The following is a 16416-nucleotide window of genomic DNA, read 5'->3' as shown; positions in this document are numbered from 1 at the left end:
ATCTAATTTTTTTTTTTTTTTTATGTCAGCTTTATTTCATTTTATGAAAATGATTTTTAATAGTTTTAGTTTATTATAAAAAAAAATTAAATATCCACCTGTCTCATCCAAAATGCGCCAATTTAGAAATTGTAATAGCAATTAATATTTTTATGGCACCAGATATTAGAAATCTGTACGGTTTTGCCTTTTAATGAAACCTGATCAAGTTAGTTGAAAAACGTGACAAAATACAAAAGATTGATAACTGTCAAGTACCTGGCATAGAAAAAGTGTAAAGCATTTACTAAAAAAAAAAAAAGAAAAAAAAAAAGTGTACAATCTTGCACATTTCACTTAGTATTGTTTGGTTCTGTCTCCCTCTGCTGATTAACTAAAGGCTACTACATGCAATTATGTGTTGCGTTGTCAAGTACAGTCACTGGTGTCAAAGTCCTTTCTGCATGTTCACAACAGCGTTTGATTAACCCAACTAAGCTGTATTAAACTCACCATTACAATATTCTATAAATATGCATGTTATCCTGCTTTTTTACACTAATACGATATTTAACAATAGTAGCCTACCTTATGAGCTCCAGGCAGCAGTTCTCCTGGAGGTTTCTTTCTGAGCACATAACGCTTGTTTGCAGTCTCAATGTAAAACGTTGGGTTGGACTGACCAGCTCTATTCAAAACAAATAAATAAAATAATACAATAACAGACAAGCAAAGCATGGGTTTTGACTGAATGAGGTGCATCTAAAGGAGATGTGTTGGGAGATTTCTTACATGTACTGCTGCACAGTTAAAGTTCTGTTGTCTGAAAAGCTGTCAAGTTTCCCTGACAAATATCTTTTCAAGTTATTGGTGTCAAACCGATGTTCTGGACGGACAGCAGTGGTTTGGCGATCCATGACGACTTTAAATGATATTGAGAAATAAAGTTCACGATTCAAACTGTTGCTAGAGATTTCAAAATAAAAGTCATCAACTAATCGAGAAAACAAAGATCATAAAAGTCCCACTTCTGAAAAGTGGCACAGGAAGCACTTAGATATTAAGCAAAGAGGACCCTTGGGTGTGTAAAGTTTATTTAAAATGCTGTCAAAAGAAGACCAATGGCCAAAATACTTACAGACCTTAATGTAATCAACAACATTATGAGAATTGACTGAAACCATTGTAACCATGGCAAAGTTCCGGCGTTTCTCGTGTTTGGAATCCTTTATTTATGTTCTGCAACAGTGTTCAGACGCTAGGCGGCGCAGTTTTAAAGCCCTCGTTATCTGTTGCGGTCAGGTGGGACTGTCCATCCAAACACACAATAAATGCATAGACCCCTATGGGACTGTCATTCTGCATGTTTCAATAAACTGTTATTGATTCAAAGCTCTGATAAGATAATAATAAAGAAATTGATAGCATGTGCTTAATAACTGTGCACACTTTACAATTTGACCTTTTAAACAGTATTAAGCACCAAAATGAGAATTGACAACCTAGTTTAACTGCAGGGTGTACATGATGGCCAAATTTTTACTAATGAATGAACTTACTAAATAAATAACTTTTTCATGTTTCAATTGTCATATTAAATAATTTACCCTATAACATGGAATAAAGATCTGACCATTGTCTTGATTAAATTTCAATAAATGTAATATTTTTAATAATTATATATTTCTGATATCCCTTGTAACACAAGTAAGCTACCAGTGTAAATGAGTGTGTAGCTGTAGCCCATATAAAGCATGCATTATATTATTTATATTAAGCATTTAGTTGTGTTTGTTCTTTTTCTTTTTTTCTCAGATTTTTTTTTTCATACAAATATAAATTACACTTATACTTCCATTCCAAAAGTTTGGGGTTGTGGGGTTTTTGAAAAAAGACTTATGATCACCAAGGCTGCATTTAGTCGATCAAAATGTGAAATATAATTACAGTTTAAAATAGCCATTTTCCATTTTAATATCTTTTAAAATGTAATTAATTTATATGATGGCAAAGCTGGATTTTCAAGAATTACTCCAGTTTTCATTGTCACGTGATCCTTCAGAAATATTCTAATATGCTGATTTGGTGACCATGATCCTGTTTTTCAGGATTCTGATGAATAAAGTGTAAAGAAATAGCATTTATTTGAAACAGAAATATTTAGTAACATTATCCTTGTTGATTAAAATGATTAATTCATTTAAAATTACTGACCCCAAACTTTTCAAGGGTAATGTATATTTAAGTGTATTCAAACCTTCAGCTATCTATTTTTTAAATGATCTGACAGTTAATAACAATAATATTATGAATGAACAGCAGGTGTCAGTAACCTTTACACAAATAATACTATAGGCTAGCTATGATGGTCTTCAGGAAAAAAAGGGGAAATTAAACAGCCTTATCAATATCCAAAACACGTCCTTCTATAGATGTGATTTGTGGAATCAGGTGTTACATATGAACTTGCTATGAATATCTTTCTGTGAATAAAGTTGATTTAAATAAGGCAAGTTTGATATTATAACCTGAGGATTCTGAAGAAGAAAACAATCTAAAACAACGCAAACTCATCATTATTTAAACAAAAGCTTTAGTGGCATGTTGTTAATAAATTATTCACAAGTTTTGTATATCATTTCAAATATACTGTATGAAATACCAATAGCAATACATGATGATATGGTGCACATCAGTCCTTGACCCCAGTCAAAAATGCTAGCATATAAAAGTATGTACAACGTGTAACAACGTGAAAAAGTTAGTTTCAATGCTTACAAATATAAAATAATCATTAAAATTCCAATGAACAAAAAAATAACCTCTGTAAAATCCTTTGTATTGGATATGTAATGTGCTATGCATTTGGTCATGTAGGCCTACTTTAATCACTTTATGCAAACACAGTCTATTCTTCTGCTCTTGTGTTTGTTTGGGTCCAACAAGACTTCAGTGATATCTCTGGCATTTAGCTCACATGCATCCAGGTTTAGATTTGAAAAAGGGAGTCACAATTTTATGCCATGATGGACATGACTGAAAATATATATTATATGCATCCAGAAGAATAAAACAATTAAACCAAGCATCATTACTTGCATTTTGCAAAAATATATAAATATAATCTCAAACACAATTACTTAACATTTCTCACACTTGCAATCACTTTTTTTCTTCCTGTTTGTATGCTTTAAAGGTTGGAAAAGATTATTAAAGCACCAAAAATTGTGATGTGAACTAAACCAAGAGTAGAACTTTCTCATGGTAGCAGGGAAACATGACTGTAAAGTAGGCGTGTGTTTCTTTGTGCATGTGTGTGCATATATATTTGTGTAAGTAGGAGCCATGAGCCAAGTATGTATGCAAGTCTTTTGTGTTCAAGAGGAAAGAAGAAAGTTCAGCTACATATTCAGGGAGTAGAAGAGAGGTCACAAGCTAATACAATTCACTTCAGAAATATGTCTTACATTGGCAAATTTAATTTAACTAACCCCAAAGTATTTAGCACTAAGGCAAAAATGGCTGTTAAGATTAATAAAGCAGTGATTTTTGTACAAAATCAAAGGTTTCAGTTGATGTAATGGGTTTTCATTTTACATGTCCTTTTTTCAGGATTTGGTTGTTTGAATCAGCATTTATGTTTAAGTTTTTTACTATCACAACCTTCCATTTTGATAAATCTTTATGCAAATCTTTTTCTTCAGGAGCATCTTTAGATCATCCACTAAAGCCAAAGGATTGATTCTCAGAGCGTAGACTATTTCTGAATAAGAACAATTATTTTCCAGGCAGGTTCTGGGCATTGGGCCTTGAAAAAGATCTCTGGGACACTGTGGATTTTAAATAAAAATAAAAATAAAATATTTCAGGCCACCACCAATCTGTGCACCAGGAATAGCAACTTTTTTTGTCTTTTTTTTTGTCAGTTCCTATTATATTTTCTTGTCTACAACATGACTCGAGGTTGAATAATGAGGCACGTTGGTGAATACAGTCTCATTTTGGGCTCAGGCCACCAAATCTGATGGACAGATTCTGTGTCTAGTGGTGATCTCTTCATTAAGACTTCCTGCAGCATAAACACAATCAGAATTAGCCTCTAAACTGCAGCACATCCCATCGCTTGGCAAAATTTACATGCAGGCTATCTGCATCGTAGAGGTGGGGTTTCAGTGCCCCTTTGTAAATGTCCACCCATGCAGAAAAGTCTGCATCACTCCAAGATGTCAGTTTCGAAGGGAACCAGGTGGTAGTAGGACAGGTTAGTGACATAAGCTTCAGGATCATCGTCACTCAGGTCTTGGTCCACAGGATCCAGAGATTCTCTCCCGTCCTCATCATACCTGCATTTTCAGAGATTTGTTAACAATAATTATATATGAAATGATGGGAAAACAACATCTTAAGAAACAATATAACTAAAACTCAGCCAGCTGCCTGTCTAGACTATTTTTAAGACATCATAGCCATAACTCTATAATACTTCACCTGCTGTATTAAAGGGATAGTTCACCCAAAAATGAAAATTCTGTCATCATTTACTCACCATTTACTTAAGTTGTTCCAAACCATATGAATTTCTTTCTTCTGTTGAACACAAAAGAAGATAATTGAAGAATATCGGTAACCAAACAGTTCATGGGACCCCATTGATTTCCGTAGAATTTTTTTCCATTCTATGGAAGTCAATGGGGTCTATCAACTGTTTGGTTACCGACATTCTTCAAAATATCTTCTTTTGTGTTCAGCAGAAGAAAGAAATTCATGCAGGTTTGGAACAACTTGAGGGTGAGTAAATAATGACAGAATTTTCATTTTTGGGTGAACTATCCCTTTAATCAGAAGTGTTCCGGATGTAATGAGGAACTGTGTATATCATGTATAATTGTGGGAATAATGTCATCAGACATCTAATTGGGAGGGTCTTGAGTTTCATTCCAGAGCTTCCTACTCACACCCAAGGAAGGAAGTACCACTTCCTGTGTGTGACACCACTATGCACTCAAGGAAAACATTACATCAAGCCTTCTGTCAATGGCTGATGTAAAAATCTGTTGTGTGAATGTAATCAAGTGTATAATACATCAAAGTTTATCACTATATATTTCCGTTATATTTATGTACTCAGAGAATTGGACTGGGATGACACAGAGGGAATGTCAGGCACTTACGAGTGCTGGGCTGAGTCAGTGGAGGAGGGTCTCTCTTTGTCCAGTGGAACGCTCTCATCAAACACAATGGTCTCAGTGTTCGCCAGGCAAAACCCATTAGACCTCATGATCTCTGTAGAGAAGTCAATGAATGGTCAAAAATAAAATTATCTCCAAAAAAAGTGTCTAATTTAGTTTTTTTGTTATTTATAAAAGAACATAATAATAAGCAAGGCTCTTACAGTATGTGAATCTGTCCATATACAGATTTATATATATATATATATATATATATATATATATATATATATATGTATATATAGTACCGGTCAAAATTGGAAACATTACTATTTTTTATGTTTTTGAAAGAAGTCTCTTACGCTCATCAAGCCTGCATTTATTTGATCAAAATACAGAAAAAACAGTAATATTGTGAAATATTATTACAATTTAAAATAATGGTTTTCTATTTTAATATATAATAATTTAATTTATTTCTGTGGTGCAAAGCTGAATTTTCATCAGCCTTTAGTCATCAGCCATTTAATAAGTGTCACATGATCTTTCAGAAATCATTCTAATATGCTGATTTATTATCAATGTTGGAAACAGGTCGTGGGGTTCACAAATGGACCTAGTAGAGAGGTTAGAGAAGGGCCCAACCCTTTCTCTGCCCTCACCTGCCAGGTCCAGTGCTTTACCTCAGGGTCTGGAAGCACACTTTGTGGTTTCTTCCGCCCTTGGTGAGGCTCCAGTACTGCAATTATCGAGCTCTGAGGAGTTGGACTCGCCACCTCATACTCCTGCATATAGCTCATAGAGGTCATGACCCATGCTGTGGCCAAACTTAAAATTGACTGGTCAGCAGAAAAACAGGAGGTTCATCACTTTCACGAAATGCGTGGATGCAACTGTGGCTCCACTGCGACTCCAGGGCTTTTGCGTGTTGAATTATATCGACGATTGGTTGATTCTAGCTCAATCAGAGCATATGGCGGTTCAGCATCGAAATGTCTTGTTCTCGTCCATATGAGGAAGTTGCGGTTAAGGCTCAACAGCATGAAGAGTTTGCTTCTTCCAGCTCAGAGAACCACTTTTATAGGCGTGGTTTGAATTCGACGACGATGTAGGCACGTCTGTCTCCTGCTAGTATCGATTCTAGTATTAGATTCTCTCAGCCGTAAATGGGTTAAGGCTAGGCAAGTAACTCACTGTCAAACAGTTCTGTTGGGTCTCATGGCAGCTGCGTCCAACGTGATACCTTTTGGCCTGCTGTACATGTGGCCCCTGCAGTGGTGTCTCAAAACCAAGGGGTTCTCCCCGAGCGGAAACCCGTTTCGCATGATCAAGGTCACGGGGCGATGCCTACGTGCCTTGGTTATGTGGAAAAAAAGTTTGGGGCTCCTTGTCATCGTGTAACGCTAATGACGGAATTGTTTTGCGACAGGATTTGTGATGCGGCATACTCCATTCCTGGGTATAGGGTGCTTTTTGTCTTAGTGTTGACAATGATTTCACACGCTAATACGGCCGCGTGGGTACAAGGTTCCCACAGCATCTCGACGCAGCTTGAGTTCCCTTAAAAGGAAAAGTCTCAAGTGACGACTGTAACCCTGGTTCCCTGAAGAGGGAATGAGATGCCGCGTCGCCCTGCCATACTCCCTACATGCCTGTGGTCAACTTGCTTCAGTCTATCAGAAGCTAGCTCTGTTTGTTCCGGGAATGCTTTTTAGTTTCCTGATCGTGACGTCACCTGCCTATGAAGATCTGTCACGCCATTGGGCTGATTTCACACATGCTTAATGAAGCAATCAAACAGGGGCGTTCCCACAGTGTCTCGACGCAGTGTCTCGTTCCCTCTTCAGCAAACCAGGGTTACGGTCGTAACCTGAGATGTTTTTTTCAGTATTTTTGATCAAATAAATGCAGGCATTGTGAGCATAAGAGATTTCTTTCAAAAACATTACAAATAGTAATATTTCCAAACTTTTGACCGGTAGGTTGGTTGGTTGGTTGCATTAGCTATAATAATATAACAATTATATAAACAATACTATTTTAATATTACATAATACTTATGTCTAGTTTATTCTTGGTTTTGTGATAGAGCCCTGACGCTACTGTATTGTCTTGTCTTGTGTGAGCGCGCAGTTTCGAGTGTGCTTGAGCTGGAGTGACCAGACGTCCCGAAAAATATGGGACAGACACGAAATCTAAGCTGTTGTCCCGAATCCCGAATCCGGTGTTGTGCCGAATTTCGACCCCCGCCAAATTATTACCCCCCTAGTATTGGTAGGTTTAGTTGTGGGGGAGGGGTTAGGATTAGGGGTGGGGTTAGGATTAGGCAATCAGGTACTGACTTCAACAAGGGGGGTAATAATTTGGCAGGGGGTCGAAATTCGGCACAACTTTCGGGGCCTTATTGTCCTGAAAATTACACTAAAGCAAAATCTTGAGTAGTTATTGTCTGATAAAACATTAAAAACTGTCCGTGGAGGTTGAGTCATCCTGCAGCCAGCCCCCGCTGGCTGCTCATTGGCTGCAGCATCTTTTTTCTTTTCTTTTTTAAGTTCTACAAAGAGACAGTAGGCGCGAATTTATATGCATTGATAAGCGAGCGCAAGTTGCAGCAGCTGCGAAGACAATGAATGTGCAGGCAGCCAGTCGTAAAGGAGTGACTGATTGGTCGCGGCACTGTGTGCAAAAAAATACTTCGGCCTAATGTCTGATGTCGGGTTACACAAAGCAAATTATCTACACAATTATTTTGTTTTCTTATTTAATGACCGACAATGTAGTTGTAATAATCATTTTGGCATAAGGCTTATTAGCATTAGGCTATAGCCTGAAAGGTCTGATTTACGCACTGTTACAACAGTCATTGTTTTTTCACAATGACATTTGAGTTCATGATTTTAATGTTGTTTTTTTGTGGCAGACTAAAGACTAATGACAGACTGTTGATCTTTGAATAAAAATATGTTTGGTTTAGGTTTGAAATTCATTTATCATTATAGGCTATGTAGTCGAATTTCAGCCAATCTCATCTCACCCTAGCTTGAGCCGTGCACTCTTCTGTCCATGTGAGCTGTGCGTGGCGTGGTGTTCAGATCCCGGTATAGTTTGGTTTCGGTTTTGTGTCGGAATTCCGACATTCATGCTCTGTGTGTTTGTCGTCTGTTGTGAGCACACGAGGTGAGCATTTGGAGTACCCGTTGGGGTAGCTTATGTTTGTTTTTGTTAATTTTTTTACTAATAAAAAAGCCCATCATCAAATTGAGCCCTTGCCTTATAATTTGTATAAATTGTAATATTCATCAATATCAACAAACATTTTAACATTAAAAACCCACCTGAAATAACTGGACTTTGAAAGCATGGCTGAATTTTGTGGACATTGTCATTCCTCAGGACCTGATCTAGCGGCGAGCGTTCAAAGAATGTTAAGACAACCTCTGACCTAGAAAACTGAGAAAAACATCATTTTAGAATGAGCTTATGATAAGACCTTAGTAAGTCATTTAGGAAGATGTTCAGGTAATAAAGTAAAATAACAATACATGCTTCTTGTTTGTTGCAGTCACACTTTAATAATATACAAGCCCCTTTTTCCTCATACTGGTGTCATCAGTTAGATCTCTTACCTTCCAGGGCATGTTAATGGTGTTTTTCAACAGTCGCTCCACTTCATTTAGCTTTGTCTCAATGTCTCTTGCTTCTTTAATCTTCACAAGCCCTGTGAGAGCACAAACATATCAGCATATCCAACCTTTCTAAGAATCTTTTACATCAGATCAGTATTCTGCCCCTCAGCTCAAAATGTTTTATTTGTAGTCCGTGCAGTTTTTGTGGCTCATTGACTAATTCACTAACAGGCCAATAACTACTTTACAAGCATTCCGATTATTGTGCTGTCTAGACAAAGTTGTGGTGATATAACGTTCAGGCAACACCTAAAACAACTTTATCTGGCCCCATAAAATGTAAGAGACCACAGAGAAAATCATGTCTGGTTTAAAAAAAGGTTGATTTAAATGTGAGCAAGTCTGATAAAGGTCCTCTCCTTTGTATTAACAATACTATAATTGACAATAATCAATCAGAAAATCATCTAATAGATTTAATTACTTTTAATGGATTCATACTGAAAGTCATACTGAAAACAATGACGAATGCACGTCTAATCATCCAGACCAACCCAGAGCTGTAATTATGATGATGGTGATGACAACAACACCCACAATCTCTAGTCACAAACAAAGATTTTACACAACGGCCTCTTCTTATTCAGGCTGTGAAAGACTTCACAAAACTCCACACTGTAATTCATGAATGACTATTCATTACTAATGTCTCATGCTGATGACATCACCCATAAGGGCAGAGGTTTTAGGTCATTAAATCACCTTTGGATCATAATGACTTTACCAGCCCTAGATGAGTTATGCTGTGTCTTTAAAAATCTCCCATGTTTACCATTATCATACATCTGAAAGAAAATATTTTAGAGGCAACAAATCAGAGGATTTGGCTTGCTTACAGATAAAGCCTATACGAAATAATTTCCGGTGTTTATTTTAACTTGACACATTTATGCACATCAGAAATACAAAAAATAAATAAATAAATAAATAAAAATCTTTACTGTAAGGAATTAAATAACAAAAAGCATAAGACACTGTACTGTACAGCACTGTAATGATCATATATAACTGACCTTTAAATGTTACAGTGGACAGAATACTGAGCTCTTTAGACTTACAGAAGAGATAATAACACTTCAGCAAAATGAGTCAACAGATGCATAACAACATTCATGTTGCAGTAAATCATCCATATTTGAAAATATGAGATGCTTAAGAAAGAAATTGCTCTTTCCCAAACAAGACACCAGCTAAAATTGAACTTAATCCAGCTGTACTGTTTGCTGGGATAGATATCCATGCTCTTCCGGCGTTCTTCCTGTCAGGATTTGCTGTGGAAGTGTCCGATTCCTGTGGGATAAAGATTTAAGCCTATATAAAGATTGCTGTGTTTGTGTGTTTAAAAAGACAATCTCAAGCTCTCTACCGTCAACATTCTCCCTATGGGGAAAGAGCACATATCTGATCCATTTCCATTTTGCCACCGTTTGGTTTAAACTGTTTCCATATGAATAACAAAAGAGGAGCCATGTGTTAATACACACCAAACAGATGGGGGAAACCATTTTGACACCTGGTCTTTCACTGAGTTCATTGATATTCTACCCAAACCAGCATTCACATTTTCCAAACTGCCCCTCAGACACAATATAACACTATAATATAACATAATTTAGATATTATTCAGTGCATGATGCTGTGTTGTAAACACTCAGCATGATGTGGCTAAGCAAGCAGGTCACTCTAGCAGATGTACTAAACTCAAGAACTGATAACAACAAAACAGTTTCATAAGAAACCTGTCTGGTGCAGAAAAAGAGAAATAAAAGCAAAAATATCTAGTCATGTCTGTTCATGGTGATTAATCTGTAAACCATTAACACATTATCTACATAGCCGTGTTGGGACTGTTGCACATTTTGCAGTGCGTTATCTAGATGCATGTTTGCATCAGTGGTCCAAACAGCAAAAGCAGACTTTGATAAAATCACAAAGATTGAGTAAGAGAAGTAAAGCTACATTTCTAAAGGAGTTGGCTAACAACTGATAACAAGTACAAAACTATTTTAAGAAAATAATTTGTTGTCAAGTTGAAAAAAAATCAACCAAGTCTGTTGATACAAATATCAATACAAAACTCTATGGTTTCCAGGGTGTTCTGGTTAGCTGTTAGCACATTAAATGTATCGCCTGATAATGTTTTTCTAATAAATTATTTGTTTGTTTTTATGTCCAATAACTGAAATGCAGAACCGATTTTATTTTAAGGTTTTTTGTTTTTTTGTTTTTTTTTGTTATTGATCAGTTTCATCTTCATATCGCAACAATAAAAATATTGCAACAAAAATTTTCATCATCTTCCTAGTGTTATTCCCACACATTTGCAGTGAACTCTTCAAACACACATTTTCATTTGGAACAGGTTTTTTCATGCCGGATGCCCTTGCTGACAAAACCCAGCACTAGTCCTGGACACATTCACACTCGCGACAATTTGGCATATCCAATCCTCCTAACATGCATGTCTTTGGACTGTGGGGGACATCGGAGCACCCGGAGGAAACCCACGCTGACACTGGGAGAACATGCAAACTCCACACAGAAAGGACTCCTGTCTCAGCCGAGCTCGAACCTGGGACCTTCTTGTTGGGAGGCGACAGTCCTACCCACTTAAAATAAATTGACTAGCTCTAATGTTTTCAGTTGGAAAACATAAATATAAGTGGAGTCTTTCAACTTTGCATAAATGTAATCATGTGTTCTAAACCAGTGGTTCTCAACTCCAGTCCTCGGGACCCGCTGCTCTGCACATTTTGTATGTCTCTCTTATCTGACACACTCAAATCAGTTCATGGAGTCTCTCCTAACGAGCTGATGATCTGATTCAGGTGTGTTAAATAGGGAGACATACAAAATGTGCAGAGCAGCGGGTCCCGAGGACTGGAGTTGAGAACCACTGTTCTAAACTATAGTTTTAAAGCGTTAAAGTGTCGTTTATTACACTAGATAGTAAAGGCTAGCTCACTGGAATAATTTTACATTTTCACGAAAGTAAAAAACAAAACAGTAATACATTACATCAGAGTCCATTGCAAATGGCATGTTATTAGAATGTTTTTATTGCGGCTTCAAACCTGCTGACAGTGTTATTTTTTGTGTTTTACGGTGAGTAGTGCAACTGCAGCAAATTATTATCTCATCAAAGATGTAATTTTCCCCCAACACATTTTTAAAAACGTATCGTATATAATTATATATATTTTGCCCCATAAATTTCTATAATACACTAACAACAACGTACTCAAGCGGTATCGCAATCACTCGTGGAGATAATACATTTTTCACAGAGCTGTAAGTATATATGATGATGTTTTGCAGTTGCTAAATTAGCTGGTTGCTAAGGAGTTCTGGATGGTTGTTGATGGTTGCATTATACAGTTGCTAAAGTGGGTGGTTTCCCACCTCCAAGACTAACATTCTGTACCCTAGATATGGCTTGGATCCATCAATCAATGTAGGTCTGGTATTTTTTATTTTATTTTTTATCATTCACAAGGCAAAAATCCCTTAGCAAACAAACAACTGAACTCAATAAGCTGGATTTGAAGTATCAGTGTGTTCTGTGTGCATGTGTGTGTGGTCACGGATGCCACTGGAGGGCTAAATTTAGGAGGTGCCCCTTACAGCATCAGCCTCATAATGACATGACAGCTATATGTCTCACTTGTTGCGAAAATTATGTTGTTGTTTTTTTTTCACTCAAAAACAAGCAGTGGGTCAGTGGAATCAAAGATTGAGCCAAGAAAGAGCCAAAGAGGTTAAGTATCCATTCAGTGCTAGTGCTAGGCAATTTTGAACCTTCTAAATCATTATGCAAATTGCACCTCAAGCATACAGGGATTGTAATGGAATGGATGTGAAGAGAGGGTGTACAATGAACAGACTGAACAGTGTACAACACTAACACAAACATAAAGCATAAGCAGCACTGTCAGACACAAACTCTGGATCCAATAACATCTTCACCACATCACCACAAAGAAAAAGGTACAAACAAAGCAGTGAAAGAGGTGTGAAAAGGGTAAATATTCAGGAAGTGAGTAATTTCCTTCTTGTCTTGTTTCCAGGGTGCCGGTGATTTTGTTTTCAAAGGTTGTGAATGCTTATTTCTGTCTGAGGGATAAAGGTCAGGCATTGCAGCCACAATATAAAAGCCCTTTGGCACATGGTTTCCAAGACCGACTCTGCTTCAGAGGCTACAGACAAAGCCAAAATCACCAACCCAAAACAAGATGACATGTGCTAGGCATCACGCCAACATTGAATGGCATGCCAGCCACAAATCCCCAGAGCAGGGTGCCATGTGTCCAGATGCCATGTCACACAATCACGCTAGTCTGAAATGTCTGGTTAAAAGAGTTCTGCATGTCATTTGTCTGTTAAACGCAGTGTGATTATCTATATTAAGTAGTTTAACATTGCAAACTGATGGTATATCTTTAACTCACACAAAAACATGAACCATACAATTTTCTACTGTTTCACAATGAGACAAACTTAACAGTCATCTCATCTTGCACAATGAAGATATCTGTCAAAACTGATCACAAATTCCTAACAGTGTATGAGAGGACACTACTGAGGAAAGAAAGCTGACCCAATTGCATCATAGCTGATCTATAGATGTACGACTCATTTTTAAGTGCCTCATGGGACAGTTACAGTTTGGGCCAATTTGAAATTTTAGCACTGTTATGCTGCAATAATGCAGTTATGTAGGTTTCCATTGTAATTTTAGCCTGATTTAATAATTGAATCCCAATAGTAGTGTGTATGGCCTGTCTTGGAATGTAAAAAACAAACAAAAAAGAAACCCTGCTCTATATTCAGAAAGCTAGTCACTGACTCATGTGTTTCAGACAGCAAGGAGCCACATGATAGGTCTGGTTTGTGTGTCACTGTATTTAGTCCAGTGTGAATTATTAAGCAGAATACTTGAACCTTGTCCCTAAACAAACAAAAAAAAAGAAAAGAAAAAAAAAGTGTTTGCTTCCGGGTGGGTCTTTTCTGGTAAAAAAAATAAAAATAAAAATCTTCATTTTGAAATTAGAACACAATATCCATTGTTAGGTTACCTTAATATGTGCTAAATTAACTGGTTTTATTCTAGACAAAAATATTATTTAATATGGCTGAATAAACCTTACTACATTGTTAAACCAACAGAAGTCATTTTAAACTGGTAGAAATAGCAGAATATCCAACTCTACTTTCCTATATAGAGTATAGGATATAGAACAGAAAAGAGAAAACAGAGCACTGTAAAGTACAATAAAGTAGAATATAGTCTAGATTATGGAGTGATAAAGAGTATATAGAGTAAACATGAATAGTTGAGTTGAGAGGAACATGATAGCATGGTAGAGTTGAATAAATAGAAATTGATTAGAATGAATCATTCAGATCAATGACAGATTAAAAGAAACGGAATTGAGCAACAATTGGAGCAACATTCATTCGCGAACTGGATATGAATAATCCGCTTTTTTTTTTCTTTTTTTTTTTTTTTTTTGCTTTGCAATCTCAGATGTAAGGAAAGGGTTTGAAGAAGATACATCTGAGTAAAAGTATCAATTTGCTCTTTTAAAATGTAGTGACAGTAGCAGTCAACACAAATGATGTTAAGACGTATAGAATAGAATAGAATAGAATAGAATAGAATAGAATAGAATAGAATAGAATAGAATAGAATAGAATAAAGTTGGTAAAGTAGAACTGATTGCACTTTATTCATAATAACACTTCGCACCCACCTACTATCAGAGGACACTTTGATAAATCTCGTCTGTCTTCGGGGAAACACTCCAGGAGTCTTTTTAAAAGTCTTCCCAAATCCGAGGAGCTTCTGTGCAGGTAAAGAATGTTTCTGTCTGACCATTCAGTCCTTATTTCAAAGAACTCCTCTTCATCTCCTCTAATGATGAGCCTGCGGATCCCGTTAACCCAACAATCCTTCACGAACATGTTCACCAGGGATGTGCCCTCAAAAATCGCCGATGCCATCTTCAGTGCCTTCACTCCAGCATTCTGTGGACGTTCTGCTCAACTTCAACAGCATTTAAGTCCCTCAAATTGACGTGTTTGAGGTGGAAACCACAAATGTACCGGTTAATAAATATGAGTTCGCATTAAAAAAAAAAGCATTTAAAGGAACTTTAAGGGAAGGTTTCGATTCGTTTACGTCTTCAAACGTGGCAGACGGATATGCAAGAATAGCGCTAATATTTAGTTAAAATATTATCCTAAACATTTCTGTAGTCCTTATAGGTGCCAAAACGTCGCGCGTTTTATCCTAAATTACGCACATCTATCCATCAAAAAGTTTATGCGTTCTTCTAAATGTCTAATGCAACTTAATATAACGGATTGCGACAGTCTCGGCAGTCTACGCATCGGCAACTGAGCCTCTTTAGTCCCATTATCATTAGATGTTATTAATAATCACAGAAAAATCCAGACTCGCTCAGCTGAGCAGAGTGAATAACAGACGCCGAAAACAGGCCGAGAGTTTGAGACATAAAAAAGACAGCGTTTCCTTCTATTGGCAGAAGTTGCGTCTTCACCCCTCCTTCCTTCTCATTCACTTCCACACAAAGCGCTATGCGAGGAATTCACATCTGAGAGAGAGAGAGAGAGAGAGAGAGAGAGAGAGAGAGAGAGAGAGAGAGAGAGAGAGAGAGAGAGAGAGACTGATCACTCACTCCCCCAGTGAACGTCATTCTGTGAGCGTGTGCTCTATATTTGGGAAGTCTAGTCATTTTAAATGCGTGGTCTATTGTCGTTTTAAAATCTATAAAATGCTATGAAAATAATTTAAAATATACAGTTATATTGTTGTTGTTACCCAGGGAAGTTGTCACAGGGAAAAAATTTCAGCAACAATAAAGTTTTAGTCAAAAGTCCGATTATACCTTTTTTTATTTTTTTTATTACAAATAAATTGGTGTTGTTGGGGCTAAACAGCATGCCTAATTAACATCTTTTTTCAATAAAGGTTTTTTGTTGTTGTCAAGATTTAAGGTGTCACAGTACAATAAAATACACAGAATCTAACTTATAATTTCAGTATTTAAAAAAAAAATTAAAAAAAATTAAATACTAGCACCAAGCATTTCCACCATTACATCAATGCACGCGATAAAAGTAATTCAATGACTTGACTGGATTCAGTTGAAATAAATGAAAATAACTTTCACATTATCACAGCAATTACATCAGTGAAACCAATAAATAACTTGTGTCATGAATCCACATTTCTATTATTATTTTAATGAATTCCTACTACTTCCTATTCCTCTTTTAGTTTTGGCTGATTCTCTTAGAAAATAAACCTGCACACCTGATCCCAATGCTGCTGATATCCACGTTGATAAGCTCTGATTGATTGTTGAGAACTTACATAATTAAAGTTATTTATTTTATATATTTTATTTTTATTTATTTTTATTTATTTTTTGCATAAAACATACACTGCATAAATGCATAAACATTCAGCTGTCAAACAATGGATATAGTAAGTTCACACAAAAAAAATAAAATAAAAATAACAGCCCTTTCAGCTCATTAGGGATCTTTTCATTTTT

The 16416-nt window shown here is 36.5% G+C and overlaps 2 protein-coding genes across 2 annotated transcripts in view; both read right to left on the bottom strand.

Annotated features, from left to right (window-relative positions):
* The window catches only part of acad11 (acyl-CoA dehydrogenase family, member 11), an 89705-nt gene extending 88743 nt beyond the window's left edge, over nucleotides 1-962 (bottom strand). Inside the window, exons 1-2 of the mRNA XM_082183997.1 lie at nucleotides 772-962; nucleotides 568-667 (exon numbers count right to left, since the gene is read on the bottom strand). Of these exons, the coding sequence (XP_082040123.1) occupies nucleotides 568-667; nucleotides 772-896 (225 nt within the window). The 5' untranslated portion in view covers nucleotides 897-962. The remainder of the gene's footprint in view (nucleotides 1-567; nucleotides 668-771) is intronic.
* Nucleotides 963-2555: 1593 nt separating this feature from the next.
* On the bottom strand, nucleotides 2556-15440 carry pxdc1b (PX domain containing 1b). The gene is made up of 5 exons (XM_082184026.1): nucleotides 14587-15440; nucleotides 8774-8865; nucleotides 8483-8597; nucleotides 5151-5262; nucleotides 2556-4322 (listed from the first exon to the last, which is right to left on the bottom strand). Exons 1-5 carry the CDS (start codon nucleotides 14834-14836, stop codon nucleotides 4193-4195), a joined length of 699 nt encoding a protein of 232 aa, XP_082040152.1. The 5' UTR covers nucleotides 14837-15440; the 3' UTR covers nucleotides 2556-4192.
* Between the last annotated feature and the right edge of the window lie 976 nt (nucleotides 15441-16416).

The sequence above is a fragment of the Leuciscus leuciscus genome (assembly GCF_965113295.1).
Source record: "Leuciscus leuciscus genome assembly, chromosome: 11".
NCBI lineage: Eukaryota > Metazoa > Chordata > Actinopteri > Cypriniformes > Leuciscidae > Leuciscus > Leuciscus leuciscus.
The sequence above is the reverse complement of the archived record's forward strand: the minus strand, read 5'-3'. Positions and strand labels throughout refer to the sequence as shown.

Coding starts and splice junctions, on each gene's coding strand:
- pxdc1b (XM_082184026.1), bottom strand. CDS start 14,836: ATGGCATCGGCGATTTTTGAGGGCACATCCCTGGTGAACATGTTCGTG. Junction 5,263..8,482: donor TCAAAGTCCAGTTATTTCAG/GTGGGTTTTTAA, acceptor ACTTCTCTACAG/AGATCATGAGGTCTAATGGG. Junction 4,323..5,150: donor ACTGACTCAGCCCAGCACTC/GTAAGTGCCTGA, acceptor CTGAAAATGCAG/GTATGATGAGGACGGGAGAG.